The sequence below is a fragment of the Miniopterus natalensis genome, chromosome 8, assembly GCF_054644295.1.
Source record: "Miniopterus natalensis isolate mMinNat1 chromosome 8, mMinNat1.hap1, whole genome shotgun sequence".
In the NCBI taxonomy this organism is placed as follows: Eukaryota; Metazoa; Chordata; class Mammalia; order Chiroptera; family Miniopteridae; genus Miniopterus; species Miniopterus natalensis.
This window is the reverse complement of record NC_142088.1, coordinates 61391498-61417348: the sequence shown is the minus strand read 5'-3', so window position 1 is coordinate 61417348 and position 25851 is coordinate 61391498. Positions and strand designations below refer to the sequence as shown.

General features: G+C 37.3%; 1 protein-coding gene across 4 annotated transcripts in view; it reads right to left on the bottom strand.

Moving 5' to 3' along the window:
- Window positions 1-25851, bottom strand: part of QTMAN (queuosine-tRNA mannosyltransferase) — a 336827-nt gene that overhangs the window by 211765 nt on the left and 99211 nt on the right. For all 4 annotated transcript variants that reach the window (XM_087819871.1, XM_016196527.2, XM_016196526.2 and 1 more), the window contains exon 2: window positions 24747-24940. In XM_087819871.1, the coding sequence (XP_087675997.1) occupies window positions 24747-24925 (179 nt within the window). In that variant the 5' untranslated portion in view covers window positions 24926-24940. The remainder of the gene's footprint in view (window positions 1-24746; window positions 24941-25851) is intronic.

The window sequence follows — 25851 nt, the reverse complement described above, 5'->3', positions numbered from 1 at the left end:
CTCTGACATTACTTAATGTCAGTATTCCAATACTATCCGTGAGCATGCTAAGTTAAATACTTGAAAGAGTTCTGCAGGGCAAATTTTCCCTCCTTCAAATTCAGACTCTTCGAAAAAAGTGCCGGTTTGAGATTTCCCATGGCAGATAATCGAGTAACAACCCAATAATGCCAAAGTGAGCATTTGATAAGGAGTAAGTCCTATATCTAAGTAAGATTACTGTTAAAAGCGGAAACTAGCAGAGAAAGTATAAAGGAGCTAAAGAGGAAGTAGAGACTGGCCTCTATCACTCCAGCCCTCACGTGAAAATGTTCTCAAGCTTCAACGACTGCGTAATCCACTGACCATGTGAAACCACTTTACTGTAGATATAATAATACAGTATTTTTCCATCCACGTAAGTTGCCTACCTTTTCTTAATATAAATAATGATACAATAATTTCCTCCGTAAGCGGCTTTGAAGCTTCCTCTTTTGAGTATCTTCAAACTGCTCTAGGGCGTGATAGACACTGATTAGCTGGTAGGATGTAATCAAGTGAACTGGGACCAAACTAAAAATGACTGAGTAGCATCCACAGCATGTTATCAGGTACATTCTTAGGAAGTATACATTATATAGAAAAAAAGAATAAATATTCAATTGTCTGGAGACAAGAATAGGAAACCTCTGAGACTACTATTAATTAACAGTCCACCAGATTTCTGCTGTACTTTTTCTTGTAGGCATTATGATACCATATCTGAGTGGGAGAGTCTAAGAAAAATGAAAGTCAACGTTATTGAGATTCATTTTAATATCCCTGTGGCTATATGTAGTTTCTGTCTACATTCTTTTTGCTTAATGTTGATAAAATATTTCATGAACAATTTACAGGTTGGGTTTCAGGTGAGCAGGATAAATACACTATTTATAAGCACAAGATACACTTTTAAACCAACTTTTAAAATTTCACTGGATCCTTTCAACATTTGTTTGAAATCCTTACAAGATATTCATCTATTTGTAGCATCATATAGGTCTGTCTCCCCATCTGTCTCTGTTTTTCAGGAAGACTAGTATCTGGTACGTGCTTTTTTTTTCCCTTCCCGTTTAGCTGCTATTCATTGGCCCACTACCATGCCATTTTTGTAATAGCTGCCCCACAGCTTTTATCCATCATTTTTCAAATAAAATACAAGCTTTCTTTTACAGGACAAGGAGACAAGGAATCAATGTATTTAATTTTGACTACACTTGACTCTGTACGGTTAGAAAATGAACGTCATCAAAACCTACCCCTGTCCTAATAAATAATTACACTGGCAACGGGATGTGATACTAAAATCTAAAAGACTAATAAGCTCTACGTGGTTGCTCATCACAGCACGTCAGCCCTGCCTCCCCCAAAAGGAAGCCTGTTCCATTACAGGGCCAGATTTGTTAAGAAATTCACATCTTGCATGTAGGGACATCTTGAGGAATCCTTTTTTTAACAGGATATCCTGACAACACCCTTCCCGGCCCCCCCTCCCCACGACTTGGTAGCCTGACTCCAGCACAGGCTCATCTGGTTTGACTAAAATCATTGCATTATTTGGCAGTGGTTTCTTCGTACGTGGCGCTCGGAGCTCATTGAAGCTCGAACAGCACAGGAAATGCAAATCGTGCAAACCACCCTGGGGATGGCGACGCACAGTGGCGTGCTGGGGCGGCCTGCGCGCGGCTCGTGGGCCGACCACATGAAAGGGGCCACTCGGGGACCAGATGAGCGAAAGCTGGGATAAGTTAGAGAGTATGTGTGAGCTTCAAAGCTGGCAGGGCAGCATCCTTATTTAAAATAGAAGGGAGACGGGCTTTTATTATTATTCTATTTTATTAATAACACCTGCGCAAGCTCTTTACGCTGAAGGAAGTCTCGGGAGGTAGAGGGAGTTAGGCATGCATCATGCCGCATGTGAGTAAGGCAATCTTTCTTTTTTAAGTCCAGGTATGGTAGGAGAGTGGAGTCCTCGCCATCGATATTTCACAAGCTTTTCTACAAGTGTTAACAATTATTGGCAATGTTTTCTTTCAGTGCACTTTGTAAAAAAAAGATAATCTAGCAATGCCCTACATTATTTGCTCATAATCCCTAAAGTGTTGGTTTAATTGCCGCATGTTAATAAAATTAATTCCGCCAACAAAAAAGAGGGAGCTAAAATTCTCAGGAACGCTTCAACAAAAGACTTAGAAGCAACACAGAACTTGCTATGAAGAGAATATTTAAACAAGGCTAATACGGTAACTAGAACAGAAGAATGGCTATAGGAAGTTTTTTTATTCTATTTTGGAACTGATTATTTTTTGGATGTCTCTAATTTACCACCAAGTAAAGAAAATATGACTATTAAGAGAATAAAAGTAATAACCTAAAATAATTCAAAGAAATGTTCAGTTTTGTTTGTTTAGTATTTTAAATTATTTTCCAAAGCCCTTTGTGGATGCCATCCACTTGCATACAGGCTTAAAAGCATCGAGAATTCCATTAAAGCTCTGGCTCCCTTAACCCCTTCTATATAGCTAGAAGCTTTAGTAAGTGAATGAGGAAGTTAGAAGTTTAACGAAGGAAAAATGCTTCTGGTCTAGGAATCAGAAAACCTGAGCATGAATAGCCATATGAGAATGAACTAATCACTTTCTGAAACTTAGGTTTCTCATATAGGAAAAAGCTGTTATCACCACCATTTCTGACTGCTTCATAGTTTCATTGGAAAGGTGTGGTGATACCGTATGTAAAAAATTGCAGTGCTACACACACATAAGTAAATAGTGTACTATTTAAGAGTCTCTCACATTGTGCCAGGTACTGTATTAGGCTCCTTCCATACATGATCTCATTTGGTTTAATTTCATCTTCACAAGACACTGCAAAGTAAGTATTCTTAGTCCCATTTTAAGAGACAAGAAAATTGAGACTCTGAAAAGTTAACCAATTTCCCCCCAAGACTTATGGCTAATAAATGGAAACACTGAAATTAAATATATTAGGCCATATAGTCTACATAACTCTTGATTAGTTGTCATTTTAAAAAGAAATTCGATGCTAACACCATACAAAGTAGAATTAAGTAATCTAGACTTTCTCTAACTTTGCACTGGATACACCAGCTAGAAAGCTTAGAGAGTTAGTATTTTGAATGGGCCCATGTTCATCCATCACGTTCGCTTCTTTCTTAATGTGTCCTAAACACAGGCAATGGCGACCCTGTTTGACAACCAGAAACAGTGCTAATAACCATAATCTCCTTTAAAGTCCCCAGAGGCACTGCCTTGAAATTTTAAACATTGGTTGGTGTTAAGAAATTCTGACTGAATGCACTAGGAAGAGCAGCTTTAAAAGGCTTTCTGATCACCAAGTGTCTTCCTTTCCAAGTACATACAGCCACTAGCAAACAAGGCTTAATTATTTACTTTGTTTTTTGTTTTTTACTTTTGTTTTTAGATAGCTTGTAGCAGCCTATGGAAGAAAAGAGGTTAGATTTTGTTTTAAAATAAAATAAAACAAAAACCTATGAGTTTATAATTGCTTATTTATCAGAAGGGAAGGCTACAGGCATAAGAAAGACAGTTTATGGAAAAGTTATATAGTTACATGCAAATAGCAGGCAGGGAGCATAATTTTGCCAGAGCGACCAGTCAAAGGAAAGTCAGTCATAGAACCTATTCAACAGCAATACTCAGATCAGTTGACACTTGAGGCTCATTCATAGCTAGAATTTCCATCACGTAGTTGAAGCGATACCAAAACCCCAAAGAGGATGGGTCAATAAAGCTGGTAAAAATACTAAATGACTCTTTCTGCTTTCGTCTCTTAGAATCATCAAAGATCCCACTGGAGACACAAACCTTGAACCATCTACAGGAAGTCTGATTGTGAATATTATGCAGTAATCTGAAGGTCGAAGATTTGAGAGCCACCATTTACATCATGTCCTGTTTCACAGGGAACAGATATAAAAACCAGGCACTGAGGAGCCACAGGTTCAAGGATTTTAGAGATTGTGATGGAAGAGGTGAGATCTCTCCTTGTAAAATAAATTTAAAGTTCATTCTAAGGAGGAAGCACTGACGTGGACTGAGGCAAGAAGTATGCAAACAAGTGGATTTGAAAAATTGGAAATTTCCAGGTAAGACTAAACTAATAAGCGGATTTGTGTGGGTTTTGTTTTCGTTTTGTTTTGAATGAGGGTAGAGGTCATTCCTCTTCAAATTCCCCATGACAATTCTTAACAAAGCCACTGTCAGACTTTCTAGTTGGAAAACAAACCTTAGCCTGCTTCTCTTGATGTCTGCACCGCTTTTCTCCATTTGCCTCAGTAGCAAGAGAGCAATATTATTGATTAATTAAATCACCCCTTACCTATGCCTTTAAATTATTTCAAATTCTTTCAGTATTTATTTTCAAGCCTGATACTGATTTCCATCAGTGTCCTCTAGGTGCTATCAAATTTGCCACCTTAGATTCACACTACAGAATCCAATACTAAGCCCTCAGGACCCACCCAAAAATGTCATCACCTATCTCTGATTTGCGACAACTTAACCTTTGCTGACCTATGGAAATGACAGCAGTCTTAACTATGTTGACATCTGTCATATCAATTCAATGCCAGGTGTTAATATCTAAAAACACTAATTAATAAGAAGAGAAAAAAAAAAAACAGAGTAGTATCACAAAATACTCTATAGTGGGAGGCAAATCATTAACATTTTGTCCATACCACCCTGCTGGACAACTACATGTAATTATAGTCAAGTCACTAAAACTTTTTCATTGCCGTAGTGATAAACTGAAGATAAGACATCACACTTTCACATGGAGGGAATGGGCTATACGATTCTTCCTGCTTCTTCTGATTCCAGAATTAATGACTATATTCTAGCTTACTGCATATAAATGACGGTAGCAGGCAGTCCTTTATTTAACAAACATTTACCGAAAGCCTAGAAAGTAACAGGCACCATCTGCCACAGGGAATTCAAAGATGATGGTATAATGAGTTGAACTGTGTCCTCCAGAAAGATGTGTGCAAGGCCTAACGCCTGGTACTTGTGAATGTGACCTGATATACAAGTTCTACAGCCAGTACCTTATGCCCTTATAAAAAGGGGAAAGGACACAAAAGATACAAGTAAGGTCACGTGACAACAGAGGCAGATATTGGAGTGGCATAGCTAGGAGCCAGGAAATGCCCAGGGTTGCAGGAGCCACCAGAAGCAAGGAGGGATTCTTCCCTAGAGTCTTCCGAGGACGCAGAATCTGGCCGACACTTGATTTTGAACGTCCAGCCTCCAGAACTGTGAAAGAATAAATTCCGTTGTTACAGAAGCCTTAGGAAACTAATATAGATGGTCACATTGGTACAATAAGAGATAACCAGGCAAATAAAAAGTTAATAAAAGAATTCCGAGAAATACGATGTTTTCATGAAACCAAAAGACTCGTGACACCTAATATTTTTTAAAATATGAGTTTTCATGAAGTTGAAAAGTAGTGCTTCTGAACAGGGTGAACCACAGGCTACTATCTTAACCAACTCTACCACTAATTTGCTTTTTGAAAATAGACAAACCATTTGACTTCTAAACATGTCAGTTTCCTGTACTAGAAAGTGAGACCTGACATACTAATAACCTACCATGCAAGAGTGCAAAGAATGACATTATACTGAATCCTTTTGCAAATGGAAATGTAATAACTATACATACATGGATTCAGGTAGATAGAGAGGTTAGTGATAGACAGATGATAGATAGATGATAGATAGATAGATGATAGATAGATGATAGATAGATAGATAGATAGATAGATAGATAGATAGATAGATAGATAGATAGATAGATAGGTAGATAGATGATAGATAGATGATAGATAGATAGATAGATAGATAGATAGATAGATAGATAGATAGATAGATAGATGATAGATAGATATAGATAGACAGATATAGATAGATAGATGATAGATAGATAATAGATGAAAGATAGATAGATGATAGATACATACATACATAAATACATAGATACATAGATACATAGATAGATCATAAATAGATGATAGATATAGGTAGAAGGTAAATGATTTAGGGATAGGTAAAATGTGGATAGGGACTGCGTGTTATAAACTTCATGACATTGCAAGGAATTATTGCATCTTGTTTCTGTCCCATTTATATATCAAGCATAATAATCAACTATTCAAAAAAATATTTACCTGAATATTTGTATCACTCAAGTAGTAAAAAATATATAGATAGCAGAATTCCAAATAAAAATGTTGTGCTCTGATTAAAATTACGAATACAAAGCAATGATCTGTCCACATGTGTTTTCTTTAATTAGCAAAAACATTTCACGTCTTCAATAAACTTTTATGTGGACAGAATGTTTCATACTACTATAATTAACCCTCAAAAGTAACAAAACAAAAAGAAAGGAAATACCCAGCAAGTGAAACAAAGCTAATAGAATTACTGAGTTATATTTATACTTACAATCTTGAGCTGCTGAAGATAAGTACCATAGATAATACCATTATTTGTACTAAGCCCAGATAGCATACTTTAGAGCAGCATTCTCCACTCAAGTTGCACATTACAAAGACTTGCAAGATATTTAAATATGAAAGTTGTATATAAATATACAAAGCCTCTGCCATCAAGGAAATTATAAATAATAATTAAATATTTCCTGGGCAAATTTATGATGATTTTTGCTTACAAAAGTTCAAGAAAAGGGGACTATTAAATATCATAAGACACCAAAATAACCTTAAGTATACTTTGGATGTTTGCTTTTGAATTTCAGTTGCTCAAAAATCCATGAATTATGTTATTTAACAAATTTTTCTGTTTCTACTCATCCACTCACAGACTGACTGCTTCCTCACGGTTACTAATACTGTCCAAGTATAAAGGAATAGGTAATACAGTTCAGCAGTGACAAAAGATAAAACATTTTTTTGAATATGTTTTTTATTGATTTCAGAGAGAGAAAGGGAGAGGGAGAGGGAGAGAGTGACAGAAACATCAATGATGAGAGTCACTGATCAGCTGCCTCCTGCACGCCCCCTATTGGGGAGGGAGCCCGCAACCGGGGAATGTGCCCCAACTGGGAACCAAATCACGTCCTCCTGGTTCATGGGTCGACACTCAACCACTGAGCCACAATGGCCAGGCAAAAGGTAAAACATTTTTGACAGATATTCAGAATTGTTTGTTACTAGTGAGCTGCTCTGGTGAAATACTGGAAGGGCCAGAAATTGACGAAAAGAGAATTTAGAATCATCTGGAAGGGGGGAAATGGAGAACCAGACTGTGAGTTGTTGGGGGTGGTTATCTTAACTATTTTACTGGGTGTAAGAAATAATTTAAATAGAATATCTAAGAAAAAGAAGAAAGTAAAAAGTGTAGGTATCACTGCCTGCAACACGGTGGTAAACGTATTTCTCCAAATGGGGCAGCACATTTTACCTTCCACCCCCAGTAGCAAAGGTAGAAATCTGTTCAGAGAGTTTGAAAAAATAAGAAGGAAAGCTTACTTCTACCAAAAAAAAAAAAAAGAAAGAAAAGAAAAAGAAAAACTAATATATATAAGGTCTCTTCAAAAATTTTATCTACTAATATGAAACTTTCACCGTATTTACAATGTTTCAAGTATATTCCAGCTAAATGATCTGCACTAATGTGGTGGTCAGTGACACAGCTGACCTGAAATGGCCATTTCTATTGTAAATAGAAACTTTTATGATGTTTACTAAAATTCATATCAACTTCAAGAAAATATTTTAGAACTTTTATTTCCACTGAACTAATATTTTTGGTAGTTATGATGTTCAGCTGTTAAAATTTTGTTAAAATTAATGTGAGAAATGTCTGCATCTTCAGACACTCACATAATTCTTTTCCTTGGGGTTTAAACAAAGAGATGATGCTACAGATGTGAAGTAAATATTCTGTGTTAGAAAATTACAGTCATTTGATCACAGGTAAGAAATTCTGCTTTTCCTTTAAAAAGCAACAGGTATTGCCTGGCCGGATGTGGCTCAGCGGTTGAGCATCGACCTAGGATCCAGGAGATCAGGGTTCGATTCCTGGTGGGGCACATGCCCGGGTTGCGGGCTCGATCCCCAGTCGGGGGCATGCAGGAGGCAGCCGATCAAGGACTCTCTCATCATTGATGTTTCTGTCACTCTCTCTCTCCTCTCCCTTCCTCTCTCTGAAATCAATAAAGATATATTTTTAAAAAACCAAAAAAAGCAACAGGTATTGTCAGGTCCGGGAGATAACCGTATACCTTCTCCTTCCCTTAAAACTTTGGTGTTCACCAGGTCAGGGAGGGACTCAGCCACTCTGCCCTTGGCCTCTCCAAGGCAGCACCCTCTCGCACACTGCAAAATGAAGTGCCTAGCAAAGGGCCTTACGAAGCAGGTGCCGTTACACAAATGTCAGTAAAACAATGAATAAACAGTACATAATTATTTACATGTTTCAAGTATTAATTCACTTTTCTAGTTATAGAAATAAATATGACTACTATTTTATATTTTAACTCATTACCACTACCCACGAGCATATCTGATTGTTGCTGTGTGGCTATAATTCAAAATTGATACCAGAACTGAAATAAAGTTAAGAGAGAGGCCAAAAGATCTGCAAATAATATGCACTTTATCACCCCTCCCCACTCGATCGCTGTAAACCACCTGCATTAAAGAGCAAACGTAGCAGCATATTATGGCTTTGGGCCAAACAATCTTTAAACATGCTTTTATTAAAGTATTAATTCCATGTCATCTCTTCTACTTACATTTTAAAATAAACCAAAAGCTAGAGAAGGGTGTTATTACTTTTTCCCTACCATTTTGCCGATAAAGATACAAAATGAGAGGGATTTGCCCATTTACATATGTGAGCGGCTGACCAGGGCCCTGAGCCCAGTGTCTCTGCTTCCCAGTCCAGTGCCCCTTCTTCCTCCCTCACAGTGGCCATGTGCTGTGTCTAACAGGTTCAAGGGAGGAATACCCAAACTCCGAAGGAATTCACACTGTGTGGGCAAATTTCTGTAAGGCAGGATTAGTCAATATCTATGTGCCTAACCTGTGGTTTGGAGCTGTGAACAAATACCACATTAGTCAGTATGAGAGAAGTGAGAGAGCAATTGCCACTCCCTGCCTATGAAAAACAGAAGTCATTCTTGGTTAGTGTGCTTGTCTCCTGAAAAAAAAAAGAAAAGTTGCGTGAAAAATTGAAAAGTAAAACAGAAATGCAGATGAATGCTGATGACTTCAAACTGAATATTCTGAATTACAAATATGGAAATACTGACTCATTCAGCACCATTTCATTATACTCTTATTAGAAGGAAGGCTTAAGGTGACTAATACAGATACATTTGGAGAGAAAGGATTTCCCCTTCACCCCTCCCTACATAGCAAAATGTAAAACAAAACTAGGCTACAACATATTACTTTAGATATTTCCTACAATATTTCTAAAATCTAAGACATATCAAGCTTATATAACTATGCCCATCAAAACCCTTATATAATAACAAAAGTATTAACTTTTTGCTATAATATAAAACATGTCATAATAGACTGTAAATGCCCTGAATTCTCCAGGTTTTGATATAATCAATATCTTATGGGTTTATCATTTAAAAAATGATAATATCCAGCAGAAATCCTGGAATATAATAGTTGAGAAACAATGGTAATACAAATTCTTTAGTTTCTGGGTCCAGAGAGGGCTGAAGGACACAATAGCAAAAAAGAAAACCCTATTAATCAAAACTTTCTTTTTCAATAATTCTAAAAGGCTGGTACTCACCGCAGCTCCTCTCAGATTTAGACATGTAATTAGGAACTGCATTTTTAATACTAGTTAATACATGTAAAACATATGCAGGCTCAGCATATTACAGAACAAAAGTTTTCTGGGAGCTTTTTTCCATGGAAAAAAATAAAGAAAGCTCAATACTGTTCAAGTGGATCACTACCATCTGCCAGCATTTTATCTAAAAAAACTGATTGAAAGAAGACAAGTATTAAGATCATGTTTCCAAAAGTCTGCATGTTTTCAGGTAGTTCAGTTCTAAAATTGCCACTGTTCTTACTTCTTGTGTGTATGTGTACATATGTACGTCTTCTTTTCTCTACTCCCAGTTCTAAATACAAAAATCCGACAAAGAGAATGATTACTTACATAAACTCCGCTTACATATTAAATGATACTCGAATTTCAGAGCAAGTAAGACCTCAATTCTTAACCTTTGCTTCTCTTACTTTTCCCACATTTTCCAAAAATACTGTAAATAAAATGTAACTGTCATTAAATATCTTTGAACAGTTGAAAAAAATAAAAATACTGCTATTAATATGCTTGCATAATTCATACTAATCACTCTTTATGAACATTCGAGTTACAACTGCTTCATTTTCACCAACTGCAAGAGTCAAGGATCCCTAAACCTCTGTAGTTATGACACTGAGCTATTGCTGGGTCTCCTGGCAGTAATCCTCATAATATGGTATCGAGAAAAATATAAAAGTGAGCTATGTTTTTCTGTTTTAAAAAGTTTTAAATTCCTTTTAAAAAATGGTAGACTTTCAGCAATGTTACAAAATTAAAGCTAAGAATCACTGTGTCTAAGTGAGAAACTCTGTAATACAAATACTACAGACATGCACACAATATGCTAATAACACATGCCTTTAATGGAACTGGATTTCATTAAAATTGTTTTCCCTGTATTGAAGCTTATGACAGAGGAAAAAATAACAGTGGCAAAAACTTGTTCATATTCTTAGCCACTTTCATTTTCTGAAAATCCTGGAACCCACGTAAACCTTTTGTACACAAATAAGTGTCTGTATCAGTACTAGACACACAGAGAAACTATGGGCTAAAAATCCCCTACATTTTAGATCTCCTACTGTAGTGAAAGACAGGTTTCCAAGCATGGGGGATTTCCCTAGAAATACATAGGACATATATGACTGCTCTAGAAATGCTGATTCAAGTGAACATTGTCCAAATAATAATGGGGGGGAAAGAAATATAACTGTATGCACGAAAAGAAACTTAGTCCCTAAAGCACACTGCCCTACTCACCTTTTTATCATTTGTGTCTGGCACACAGTATGTGTTCTTCAGATGTAAGCCTTACTAGTCCAGACTACGGTGGAAGAGCCTGGCTCTTCTGAACCGGATACTATGCAGAGGGCAACCCCCAGCTTTATTTATTTTCACTTTGGGATGTAACATAATATAAGAACTCTACAGATGCACTTAATACCTGACTATTGTTTGAGGGGGTGGGGGATACGTTTCAGAAGTTAATACTAGGTAATAATTCACTTATCAATTGTGTGAGTATACATCAAAGAGACACACACACACAGAGTATGGGTGTATATGCACACACACACACACACACGTTATAAATTTTATTTAAATAGAGAAAAGAGGCAGTATTACATTAAACTTTTTGAAGAAAAGGACATGAAGTATTTAAAATGCTGCCAAAGTAAACCGAATGATACAATTTAATGGGTAAATATGAATGATTTACAATAGCATAGCTATTTTAAAAATAATTATATCCACTAATGGAGTTTAACTGCGATCTCTGTGATTTTGACTAAATTAATTTGTATCCCAAATTCTTTTCTCATAGACAAGGCAAAGGTAAATCTCAGTTCAGCTGCTAGACAAATTCTGTAACTAGCAAAACGCAAATAACACAAATTTCATTCATAGTGCTAGTTCCTTTACTGCTTTCCATTCCTACTATCATTCTTCTCATCCAGAATATCTCACTATTTCTCCATTAGATGTTTAGAATCCAATGACCGTCTCTGCCCTCATCCATGGTCTCCAGCCTACGCTGCTGTAATAATCATCCTACGTACAATTTTTCTTACCTACCTCTCATGTTTGACCACAGTACTTACTGGGTTGGTTGGTTTGTTGCCTGTAAAGCATCGTTTCCCCTTCTTAAAATAACAGCTATGCAATTTTCCCTTTGCTTTCCTGCACTCAGTTCATGCAGTGTGGATGCGAAGGACCCCAAATCCTGATTCCAAAGTGGTCATGAGACCCAGGCCTGCCACAGCCATGCCTTCAAAGGCCACAAGATTTTTTTTTAAAAAGAAAAGAGGGGAAAAAAATAGGTCTTTTCTATCCTTCTGGGACTTGTAGAACTGCCAAGAGAGAGGTATTCTCTTTTGGACAGAGTAACTGAGCTGGTGGGCTATAAACTTAGCCCTGGGAGAGAACCTCACGGAGAGAGCCTGCCCCAGAGTACAGCCAAACCAGAGGAAAGCAGAGTCAAGAAACCAAGAGGTCTAATGTTGTCACTGAACCACTGGAGCCACACTGCCTGCAGTCAGCCACTCCGGACCTTCAGTTATATGACCCAATACATTTCCTTCATGTTTAAGTGATTTTGAATTGGATTTCTACCTTGTGCAATTAACAGGGTCCTGAGTAAAGGAGCCCTCAAAGAACTTAAAACCTGAAGCAAAGGCTCCCCAAATTCTCAGCCTTGAATTCAAGCGCGTAAATGAATTAGACAAAATCTGCCTCTATCGTCCCAACCCAATGTCCCAGGACTCCTCCTAACTCAGAATATGGGCATGTTAAGCTGAGATTTTCAAGATTTCCAAACATTTACAAATCTTTCCTGCATGAATCTCTTTGTTCACAACATTTCCTTCTCCTACAGCGCTCTTCTATTTTCTCTCCATCTATCAAAACCTCTAACATCCTCTCGGGTCTACCCTAGAATTTCCAGAATGAGAACTAAGCTCTCTCCTCTGTACTTCTTTAGCGTGTGCTGCCCTTTCTGCAGCGACTGATAAAGTTGAATAAGAGAAGACATTTTTCTTTCATGTTAGAATTCCTTAAATCTTGACCCTAATTCCTCGTTCAGGACATCATAGAGCTCAACAGACAAAACCAAAACCTTCAGTAATAAATGAGAAAAATAAGACTCTAGGTTAAAAAGTCACTTTTCCAAGACTAAACAACTAATTTATGGCAGAGCTGGGATCAGAACCCAAGACTGCTGATTCCCCCATTGTTTCTTTCAGACATAAGTGATTTATATTCTTTCAGTAAACTCTTTTATGTATATGTACATTTAAATATATTTTATTAAAGATCATTTGAAAATGCATTCTTAGAAAGATTCAAACAAGAAGCTAGAAATACAAAGTCCTATATGGGCCAGTTAAGTAACAAAAATGTGAGAAACAGGCTGGTATAAAACAATGGCAACCAGTTGTGTTTGTGACCAAAACAAAGGATTTCTATCTGTCTAAAAGCATTAAAAATAAAAAATGCTTAAATAATTGCAGAGTCCAAAAAAAAATATCTCTTTGGGCCAAATTCTAATTTCTCCTTTATCTTATAGCTTCTGCACCATAAATTAAAAGGCGACAGCTCCTGGGTGGCCACTGCTGAAACTAAAAGGCTTTAAAATACAGTTATGTGAAATTTGACAAAATATTGCAGGTATATCCTAGGTTCTACAGTGTTTCTTAAACTGAGAACTTTTTTTTCCTAGAAAAACTATGATAGAGGGGAAATTCCAGAAAATTGTATTTTCTTTTATAAAAATTTACATAATAAAAGATGACTGATTTCACAGTATGATTAATATAACCCATGAAAATAAATGAGTAAATGTGTATGGAATTCTTTAGTTCAATCCCATAAAACTGAGTAATACAGACCTTTAAATGCTTCTAAGCAGTTTCTGTATACAAGAGGTATATCCCTACACAGGATACTAGCAGTGCCCATTAGAAAAAGTATGAAAGTTAGCAAAGCCAATTACAACCATATTTTTGTTTACATTTTCAAACCCACAGATGTGAACTCATTCATTCAACCATACTCTCTCAGCAGCTACTATCTGCTAGGCATACCAGGTACTGGGGATAAAAATGGTAAACAAGACAAATGTGGCCCTTGTCATCACAGAACTTACAGTATAATAAAAAAGAAAATAAATTAAACAAACAAAATAATTATAAATTACATATAATGTTATTTCAGAGGGGAAAGAAAGGATGCTGAAATATAGGCACTGTTTTAGATGGGGTGGTCCGGGACGGCCTCTCTGAGAAGGTGAAAGTTTAGCTGAGACTTGAAGGATGAGAGGCATAAACCACAGGCGTGGGGAGGAGGGGTGAGTTAGTGTTGCCAGCTGAGGGGCCAGCAAGTGGCAACAGGACCTGGGGCAGGAAAGAGCCTGGCATTTCAGAGTGAACAAGGCCAATGCCCCTACTGCGGCATATTAATGAGATGACTGGAGTGGGAGACAAGGTCGCAAAGGTAGGCAGGGTCCAGAAAACCCTGTGTGTAATCTCGATTTTTACATATGCAATAGGATGTCCCTGATGGTTTTCAATCAGGGATAATTTAATCAAGGCCATGAGTATTAGCAAATGGATATAGGCACGAAACTTTCTTTCAACCCACAAAAAATTTACTAAACACTGACTATGTGTCTGTACTGTATGTCCAAGTTTGTCAAGTCTGGCCTTTTATCACCAGTGCTAGAACAAGCATTGGCTCTTAATTTAAAAGCTCTTAGTAACTGCTGATGAAAGAAACAACAGGAAACAGGCTTAGAAAAGAGCCAAAAGATAACCACTCTGCGTGGGTTTAAGCCAAACCTTCTCACCTCCCAGCCATCTCTCTACTACACATATTCAATCACCAAGAATTTCTCCCAAGAAAAAGGAACTGTTAAATTCCTATATCAGCAAGAGATGTTGAACAACAAGAAATATAGGAAAGACTGTTTATGGAAAAAAATTTACTAGGATATAAGACTATGACCTTTAGAAAGACAGGAGGGGGGAAGGAACATGAATGCTCTTTTGTGAGTGCTAGGCCTGATTCGGCCCCTGCCTCCCGCCGGCAGTTATCTCTGTGGGCTGGCTGATCAGGAGACCAGCAGGTCCATCATGTGAATGAACCACAGAGGAGCATAAAGAAAGACAGACAAGAATTAGTCATTTAACAGGCAGGACAATGTGTCCAAAGGCAACTAGGAGTCCAAATCTGACCCCAGGGAGCAGGCGAGCATGAAGACTTCTCTAAGGGAGAGGGTAAGAGACTATCTACACCACAGCTTTCGAGGCCCCGAGGACAGTAAGGCAGACACTGATACCTGTGCAGACCTGCACAGCTCCAAAGCAAACATATTTTCATTGACTAAGACCCTAATAAAAGCAGAATTTTTTCTCTCTCAAATAAACAAAGAAATAAATGTTGGGAATAGAAGTACAACAGAAATACCTTTCATTTCCTAAAGGTTACTTCCAGGCTATGGAGACGAAGCATGACGCAGATAGTCAACACCTAAGGACAACTAGATTAGAAGCGCTCTCCAATCCGACTCATCATTTTGATTATTGTGTCAAAAATAAGTATGCTACTTCTAAAAGCAAATCATGAAGGTCCTTACTCTACAGCCAAAGCTCTTTTATACAATAATACATTCTGCACCCGTTTGGGGGCGTTTGGGGGTTTTATGCCTTTTCCATTTCATTCATTAAAAATAATGATTTTTCTCCTCTGTGAAAATGTAATAAACATTCAGTTTGTCTTTTAAAATATAGCTGGCAAAATTCAAAAGGTAAATATATGGTAGATTTACCCTATAGGTCTTTAAGGTGTAGAGTCTGTTAGAAATAATGTCTTGTGTATCCATATAAACCATTACTTAGGAATCTTAAATGTGATATTTTATTTTTTAAATACATCAGAAGGGATATTAAAACATACACATGAAATTGCACTGCCATGCTTAATTCTCTGGAATTAGCAACTTGTGAAAATAAACTATGAACTTCATAACAAGAAAACTTTTTCTCCTGCTATTGGAACGTTTAACTTCTTCGGAACACTGAAGAAGAAACACAAAAATGAAAAGATAAAGTCTGGAAATCAGCCTTTAGAAAGCAGGGTGACAGGGTTAATTTCTAGCTCTGCAATGAAGTGTTTGTGAGGATAATTTGAAAGTTAGTCATTCATGTGTATATGTGAGAGAGACAAGAATGAGAGAGTGGAAAGAGACAGAGACAGAGACGGAGAGAGACTGGATGGTTAGTTATTGCTTTCCAGTATTATCCGTATCTATAGTGTTGTGGTCAGCTACATTTTCAAAATAATGTCCACATGGCTAAACTGAACAATGCAGTCAATCAGAGGGGACTGCAGTGAGATGAAATATTGTGGACAAAGCCCTAAGCCCTGTACAAATACAGGGAAGCTGCTGTGTGCGCTGCCAAGACAGGAGAGCAGATTGGTAGGAAAACAAAGCAAAAGAGAGTCCACAATTAGACAGTGTAGGACAGGGAAGCTGGATGGCTGGGCAATGGCCATGGGGAAACTCTTGGCCAATTTCATAAATGGAGCAGTCATGTGTTGGTAAAACTATGGGATGCTAGACTGCACCTCCTGACAATATAATTTATACAGTGTCAGAACATCATCCAAACCCCAAGAAGTACACACAACTGGTAATGATATAAGGGAAGTGAGCTGGGCAGTACTGGAATGCTGCCTCTAGCCAAGTTCATAAACTAAGTAGAGGACTTCACAGCATCCCAGTATGAGGGTAATGTGGGGATGGCAGGTATTGAGCATCCTAGACAGAGAATGTTATTTGTGTATTCATGAGTCTACCCAATGATTTTTTTAAAAATATCATATGTAGTATTTTATTTGGATTTTAAGGAAAAACCTCAAAAGAAGAAAATTCAAATAACTTGTGACTTGTATGGCAGAAAACTAGAGAAATGTGCTGAGGAAAAATGAGAAAATCACAGATACACAAACCTAGAAAAGTTCCTGGTTACCAGCTTCCAGCCTCCAGCAAGATTCAGGAACTATAAGACTTCTCAAGTCTCTGAAAAGCACCACACCCACTTCTAATAGTAAAATCTAGTAATGTATTTTAATCAGAGTACTTAGGTCTAATTTGCTTAATTTGTTTATCCTGCTTCAGTATGATATAAGATAGCATAGTGGTTATGAGCATGGGCTTAAAAAGAACAAACAGTAAATGAGCTTAGAAAGAATGAACAACCCACAACCAACATCATACTCAATGGGCAAAAACTAAAAGCATTTCCCTTAAGATCAGGAATAAGACAGGGATGTCCGCTTTCACCGTTCATTCAACATAGCAATGGAAGTCCTAACCACAGCAATCAGACAAGATGAAGAAATAAAAGGCATCCAAATTAGAAAGGAAGAAGCAAAACTATCATTATTTGCAGATGACATGATACTGTATAAAAGAACCCTAAAGATTCCACCAAAAAAGTACTAGAAGTGATGAATGAATTCAGTTAAGTAGCAGGATACAAAATAAATATCCAGATAGCAGTTGCATTTCTATACACCAATAAGAAACTATCAAAAAGGAAAACTAAGTAAAACAATCCCACTTACAACTGCATCAAAAAATAAAACACCTAGGAATAAATTTAACCAAGGATGTAAAAGACCTGTACTCAGAAAATCATAAGACACTGAAGAAAGAAAATGAAAAAGATACAAATAAGTGGAAGCATATACAGTGTTCATGGATAGGAAGAATTAACATCATTAAAATGTCTATACTACCCAAAGCAATCTATAGATTCAATGCAATTCCCATCAAGATACCATCGGCATATTTCACAGAACTAGAACAAATATTCCAAAAGTTTTTATGTAACCACAAAAGACCCTGAATAGCAACAATAATTTTGAGAAAGAAGAACAAAGTTAGAGGAATCATGGTACATGATATCAAGCTATGCTACAAGACCATAGTAATCAAAACAGTATGGTGCTGGCATAAAAATAGACATATAGATCAATGGAACAGAATAGAGAGCCCAAAAATAAACCCACACATTTATGGTCAATTAATATTTGACAAAGGAAGCAAGAACATACAATGGAGTAAACAGTCTGTCTATTCAATAAATGGTGTTGGGAATACTGAACAGATATATGAAAAAAAAAAAAAAATGAAATTAGACCACCTTCTTATACTATACACAGTAAACTCAAAATGGATTAAAGACTTAAGTGTTAGACTCAAACCATAAAAATCCTAGAAGAAAATAGGCAGTAAGATCTCGAAAATTTCTCATAGCAATATTTTTGTCTATATCTCTTTGGGCAGGGGAAATAAAAGAAAAATAAACAAATGGGACTACATCAAACTAAAAAGGTTTTGAATAGCAAAGGAAACCATCAACAAAATGAAAAGACAACCCACTCAATGGAACAATATATTTGCCAATGATACATCTGATAAGGGGTTAATATCCAAAATTTATAAAGAACTTGTATAGCTCAACACCAAAAAAACAAATAATCCAATTAAAAAATGGGCAAAGGACCTGAACAGACACTTCTCCAAAGAGGACATACAGATGGCCAAGATACATACAAAATGTGACTAATCATCTGAGAAGTGAAAATTAAAACCACAATGAGATATCACCTCACACCTGTCAGAATGGTTATCATCAGTAAATCAACAAACAAGCGTTGGCAAGGATGTGGAGAAAAGGGAGCCCTCGTGCACTGCTGGTGGAAATAAAAATTGGTACAGCCACTGTAGAAAACAGTATGGAGTTACCTCAAAATATTAAAAATGGAACTGCCTTATGACCCAGTGATCCACTTTTGGGAATATATCCAAAGAAACCCAAAACACCAATTAGAAAGAACCCCTATGTTCACTGCCATGTTATTTACTATAGCCAAGATGTGGACCCATCCTAAGTGTGCATCAGTAGATGAGTGGATAAAAAAAGCTGAAGTACACTTACACAATGGGGCACTACTCAGCCGTAAAAAAGGAAATCTTACCTTTTTGACACTGTGGATAAGCCAATCAGAGAAAGACAAATACAGTATGATCTCACTTACATGTGGAATCTAATGAACAAAGTAAACTAACAAACAAAATAGAACAGACTCATAGATACAGAGAACAGAAAGACAGCTGTCAGAGGGGAGGGTGTTGGGGAGGGCTGGGTGAAAAAGGAGAAGGGATTAAGCAAAAAAACAAAAACAAAAACTCACAGACAACAGTATGGTGATTACCAGAGGAAGGGGGCAGTTAGGGGGCGATCACCAGAGGGTGAGGGAGATCACCAGAGGGTGAGGGAGGGCAAGTCGTGGTGGAACTTGACCTGAGGGGGTGAACACACAACAATACAGAGATGATGTGTTATAGAATTGCACACCTGAAGCCTATATATTTTTGTCAACCAATGTCACCCCAATAAATTCAATATAAATTTTTTTTAAAAAGAATCAACTGTATATGGTCCTTGCAGGTGGCCAGCCTTGAGCTCAAATCACATACTGACCGCTAACTAGCTGTGTAACCCAGTGCAAGTGACTTGACTCTCTAGGCTTCAGATTCCTCCAGTTGAACCAGAAAAACAATAGCTAACTTCCAGGATTGTAGAATGTCTACCACACGGTAAGTGTTCAGTAAGTTCTCTGTTATTACTATTATTTAATCCCAGTAAATGTTATCCTGGTTACTGCAGGGATGTAACATGACAGCCCTAAGGAAGCCTAACAGCACTTCACTTACCTTCAATTTCTTAAGTAATCATTTATTTTTATACTCCCAACTATGATGCACACCAATAAAAAGGTGTTTCATGATTAAAATATATTAAATCATTCAGAAAGGTGTATTTTAATAACAGGATGTTTTATTATTGAAGTATATTATTCAGAAAGTTATGTTTTTAAGAAGTAACAATTCAAAACAAGATATAATTACCAAGCAAAGTGATTATAAAAAATTATTTAAGAAACCACCACCTTCCTTATTAATTTACCTATAATGCACTAGGTTAGCCATACCTTTTTTCACAAGGCTAGCTACAAACAACAAACACACAGAGGTAATTCATGTCAACTAAAAATGTTTGTTTTCCCAAAAAAAGTTACATTCAATGTTTCACAGGGAATAGTTCATTTAAGAAGAACAAAATCACACGTTCCTTAAAAGAGAATCTGCTTAGTGAAAAGCCAAAGGCATGAGACCATTAAAGAAAATGGCCAATGAAACACAATTATCAACAATCAAATACCACCTTAAGCTTTAATTTCACTTTATGCATTCCTTGACCCAAATGAACTTTCTTTCCATTTCTTTTCCACCCAACTATTTGCTTTCCTTACCCTTCCTTGGACATTATAAAAAAGGTCAGGGGTAGAGGGTAAGTATCACAATGATAATCAACACCTATTAGGACTTGTACGGATACAAGACACAGAAAACTAAAAACTAGACACTTGACCTCAAATAACACAAGTCTAGAAAGAAACAGAGCAGCCCTGGTGCAGTAAACCAGCCTCTGTCTTTCAGTGGAGCCTTTCTTCGCTAATGTGTCCATATCTTGAATGACTATCATTCCATTCGGATTTTCTATTATATTTTGAGTGAGGTTCTATAAGTTTTGTTTTTCTAAGAAATTATCCATTTTGTCTAAGTTTTCAAATGTATTAACATAGAACAATTAAGAGCATTTCCTCCTTTTTATTGATCTGTGCTGTATCTGTAGTTATAGTTTATTCACTCTAAAAATTGTGCATTTTGAAGAAATCAGTTGTGCCTGTGGTTTATTTTATTATTTCAAAATAACTACTTTGAATTTGTTCATCTCAACTATATATGTGCTTTCAATTTCACTAATTTTTTAATCTTACAGTTTCCATCCCAGCACCACTCCTACATTCAAGTAAGAGGGGCCCTGCACATCACAATCAAAAAAATAAAAATAGAGTTATTAAAGATGATATGGCTGTGACTGTCACTTTAGATGCAACCCACTTTGAGATACACCATATGTTCATTATGATTCAGTTCTATATTTTGGTATCCATTATGATTTCTTCTGTGACCCATGAGTTATTTAGAATTATGTTTTTGAATTTCCTGACTTAAGGGCTTTTTTAGGAATCTTTGTTAATAATTTCTCTCCTGCACACTTCAGAATGATTTCATCTGGGGGTGAGATTCATTTGTGGTGAGCTGCTCATAGCCTGATACAGATCCTGGCAGGAGGAGGATGGCCAGAGCACAGGGAAAGAGAAAGTGGGGGGGGGGGGGGGGGTTGACAGTTTCTGCCACACTGATCCTCAGACAACTATTTTTATTCATTTCCAGGGTACTCTTCCATTGTTTCTTTCTTATAACCTTCTTGCTTTGTAGCAAAGATAGCACCTAATGGCCCTGTTTGGTACTTTACTCTTGTCACTTAATATGTCTTGGAGAAGTTCCCATAAGGGTACGCTGAAAGCTTCCTAATCCAGGTTAGAGCTGCCCAATATTTCATTCCAAGAATGTAACATAACTGCGTTAACGAGCTCCTTTTATGAAAATTAGGCAACCACAGCTTCAAAGCGAGTTTACCACTCTAATTTCCAGATCCCTCTTCAGATCCTCCCTGGCTTTGCTCAGCTATGGACTTAAAAGAAAACCTGTTACACTTTACAAAGCACGTCTGGATGTTTCAGAAAGCAGGGTTTTCAGGTGACTAGGGAGCTGTGCTGCTCGAAGTGCTTCAGCTTCATTCATCAGTTTGATTCTACTTTTCCTTGACAAATAAAAGGATCCATCACGATCTACTCCAGGCTCTTCCCAGCCTCTACCAGCCATCATCCTCATCTTGTCACCTGGTGGTTGCAGGCATCACAACCACATTCAAATGCAGAAAAGGAGAAAAGGCTTTGTTAGAAAAACACCCCATAAGTCATATACTTAAATGTAATTTGCCAAAACACAGTGACTGACTAGCCCTAGCTGCAACGGGAGCTGCAGAAATTTGGCAGAGAACAGGATCATCAAGACGGACTTAGGTCAATCATGCTGCACGCCCAGGGCCTGGGTACTTAGCCACCCAAAGAAAACCGTGATTCTGTTAACAAGAAAAAACTGTTAAGTGGTCCATGATTAGTGTCTGCTACAGTTATCTCAGATGGAATGAAAAACATAGCAGTAGACATCTGAGAGTGAAGAAATAATTTTAAGCAGCAATGATTCTTTCAGTTCAGTAAAGATACTACAAAAATAAAAATGAATAAAATGTCTTTGAGGCCTCGTCTAGGTATATTTTAATAAAGTAGAAAGGCTTAACCCTGGGAAAAATGACTCACACATTTCAGAACACAAAATTTAGGCACATCCTCAAAAACATCTTTCTGCATTCTGTGAAGTTTCCAGAAGGCAACGTTTTAATGTGACCTAAAAATTATAATAATTACCGATTATTTTTGAGAGAAATAACTTCTGGAGCTTTTTAGATCTGTAATAACATCATACAGCCCAAAATGTGGATCACGATATATCCTTTTAGCTGTCAAGGTAAAGTAGAACCAAACTGATGAATTAAGCTGAAGCATTTATCCATTTAGTAATAAGATATTTTCCAGATAACAAGCTTTTAACGTGACTACATGGACAGACCTTAGAAAATAACAAGAGCATCTGTATCCAAGGCCTTTCTCATCAGACACACTCCTACTTGGTCATCATAATTTTGCATAGTAGGCAATATCACTTCTAATTCATTTTTTCTTTATGAATTTTGATTATTTCATTTCTCAAATGTAAAAAGAGTAAGTAATCAGAAAGCAAAAACTCTTCATATCTTTAAAAGTCTCCACAGAGATCAGATTTATCTGGTGTAATAAAATATTATTCTTGCACTTCAATGTAGAATTGAGCATAAGTTTTCAAGCTGCTGCTATTTGTCCAAAAGAGCTCACTGGTAAAGAGTACATGTTATCATTGGTCAAATATAAGGCTAAGTTAAACTTGTGAGGTACATTTTTTGTGAAGTCTGATTAGATTAATACAGTTAACTGAATGGCTTAAGTGGCTGAGCTTGAAAGATCACAGATAACACTGTTAGGACCTGGAGGTTCTGGCTATCAGCAAGTAAGACTTTACATCAGAATCTTTCAGAAATCTACTTCCCAAATAAGACTGCTTCAAACAGCAGTGTGATGGTCATCCTCAAATGCTCAAGGCCTAAAAGGGAGAGGGAAGCCATGGGCAGAGAAGTGTTTGTTTGCATGCCATCTATATATATATGATTTGTAATACAATTACCTCTCATTCTGAAAAACTGCAAAATCAAAATAAAATCTAATAGCAGATATAGCAATGGTTCATTTCAATATTCAAATCACTGTAGAAATTTATTTATTATATCAAATGGTAATGTTAAATGAAAATGTGCCATAAAGCCAACCAGATTACTTGACCTCATGTAATATAATACAGCTGGTGCAGTAAAACAATTAAATGAGATGTGAAAGCAACTATAAACAGATTTTAACACAGCCACAGTCTTATCATTGCCTTTAAAACTTTTATATTGATACATTCATTAAAATGTCTCACTATTAGTGAATCAACAATATTCACCTAGTAATATCAGAATATAAAACATTAAGTTATATAAGAAAAAATACAGTTTAGTGAGAAAAATATAAAATTTTCAAGATGCCCCAAAACAGTGTTTTACCTTTAAAATCCCAATGTGACTTGAGTGCTCACTACTATTCCACCTGACAATCTGAATTCTCAGAGATGACGCATGGTTTTCATACACCAATAAGGTTATTCTCTGAATTCCCCAAATTACTACTAAGAACAGCAACCTATATTTAAACTTCAAGCTACTGTCTCCCTTGTGACTGCTCCGCCTTAGAAGCAGCAGATGGGTATGGCCGCTGAAGCCCAGGTGGGCACCGAGCTTGCAATGTGCCCTTTCTCTAACGGCCTCCCCACTCTAGGTCCATCAATTATCAGCCTGGCACTCCCCACTCCTGCCTAAGCCCCTGCAGCCCTGCCCAGAATGACAAGAACATGAGATATGTAAACCACCGCAGGATTATCTTCCCTTCCACTATTTAAACATCAGGAGACACTGGGCAGTCCATACAAACAGAGAATTAAGAGACAGAAATATTCAAGGGGATTCCATTCTACTTGTTCCTCCTAACACTGTAATCAGTATTTCTCATCCATCTTTGCAAGGTGTCCCATAAGACTTTCTAATAGATGTCCCTAGTTCCCACTTCGTAAGAAATCAGAATTCGTAAGTGAGGTCTGTGTCCCCAAAATCCACTCATCCATCAAGTCCTTCAAGATTAAGCAAAGGTTGCCAGCTATATAAAGCCACCTCCAGTTTGTCACAGTAAGAACCAACTTCTCCATTTCCACACTCTCATTGCATGCACATGTCTACCTCTATCTCAACAGCCTTTAAAGCCTGTAAGGGCACAGGCTTTGGTCATATCCATCTCTGAAACCTCACTTCGTGGCATAGCGCAGACACAATGAACTGCACAGCGTACTCACTAAAGCCGGCATTGGAGGTTATGGAGAAACAACAGTAACAAAAAACAAGGTGCCCAAGATCAGCTTGCTCTCAGGCCAAAAGTGTCGCCCATCCCCACACTTGTGCATGTGATAAAATCACAAGACAAAGGAGGAGAGGCATGGAGGTTCTGGATGTGGGCACCTCCCTGGGACCAGCTGCGCCCCGAGCTGTCCGTGCGGTGCCCACTCGGCGGAAATCTCCCGGGCTCCAGGGGAGGAGCGCAGGCCCTACACGGGCGGGAAACACAGCTGCGGGTGCCGCCGCGCTCTCATTACCTGTAACGCTCGCTGCCGGGAACATTCTGAGAGAAGTACAAGGCCGCCGTCCGTGCCCGCCAGTGCCACTTCTTCGCAGGAAGAGTATAAAGGACACAGTCTTCCAGCTCTTCTTGGAGCAGGTCCGCCAGCTGCTTATGGGAGCCTCCATAGAATGCTTCAATGACGAGAATACTCATCGGCCCTTCAAGGTTCTAGATAAGCAAAAAATGTATTCTTTCAAACATATGTATATGCGTATAAAGCTTTATTAAATAAAAATAAGTTAAAGTATTACACCCAGAAAGCAAATACAAATAATTTACAGACACATTATTTTTTTAAAAATAGGCGTGTCCCTACTTTTTAAAAAAGCATATGACACTTACGGTTTGTATTTTTGTAATCAATATTTTTGCATCGTTCATGTGAGTAAGATGACAGAAAGGATGTTTTATTTTTCTGATTCTATTCTTTTCATGCCCTAAGATGACTTCCACAATGACTCAGCTTTTTCTCCTACCCTAGGGAGTTTAAGCCCCTCTTCTGCTATGAGCACTCACTTCCTAGTTGAAATGGTTTTGATCTGACTCAGTCAACTCCAAACTGGCTTGGCCTAGAGTTGTATTGAGTCTTGGACAGTCTTCCTCTCCAAGAGGCCTTCACTGGTAAAACCCTTTCCAATTCAGAAATTCTCTGATTCTGTAATTCTCACAGTAATCCATTTTTAAATTCACCAGCTATCGATGTCCCCAATGAATTCATATTTATAACAAAGCACACTCATAGTCAAATCTCAATTCTCTAGTGTTATAATCTTAGGATACAATTTCTTGAGACACTGGACATCCCTTGACCACTTCCTCACAACTGTATATATCCCACTCCCAAAGAAAGATGCAGTAAAGCTACATGCCTATGAACCAACAAGTTTTCTACAACTTTTCTTTAAACAACACATCAGAGGGATAATGTAATGTTATCATTAAAAACATGGTAAAATTTTCATCACAGAGAGCTGGCTATCAAGAAATTTTTTACTTGGATAATATAAAAAACTATTGTAGCAAAATAAAATATATGTATGAATATAAAAACTTTTATATAATTTCAAATTGCATGCTAT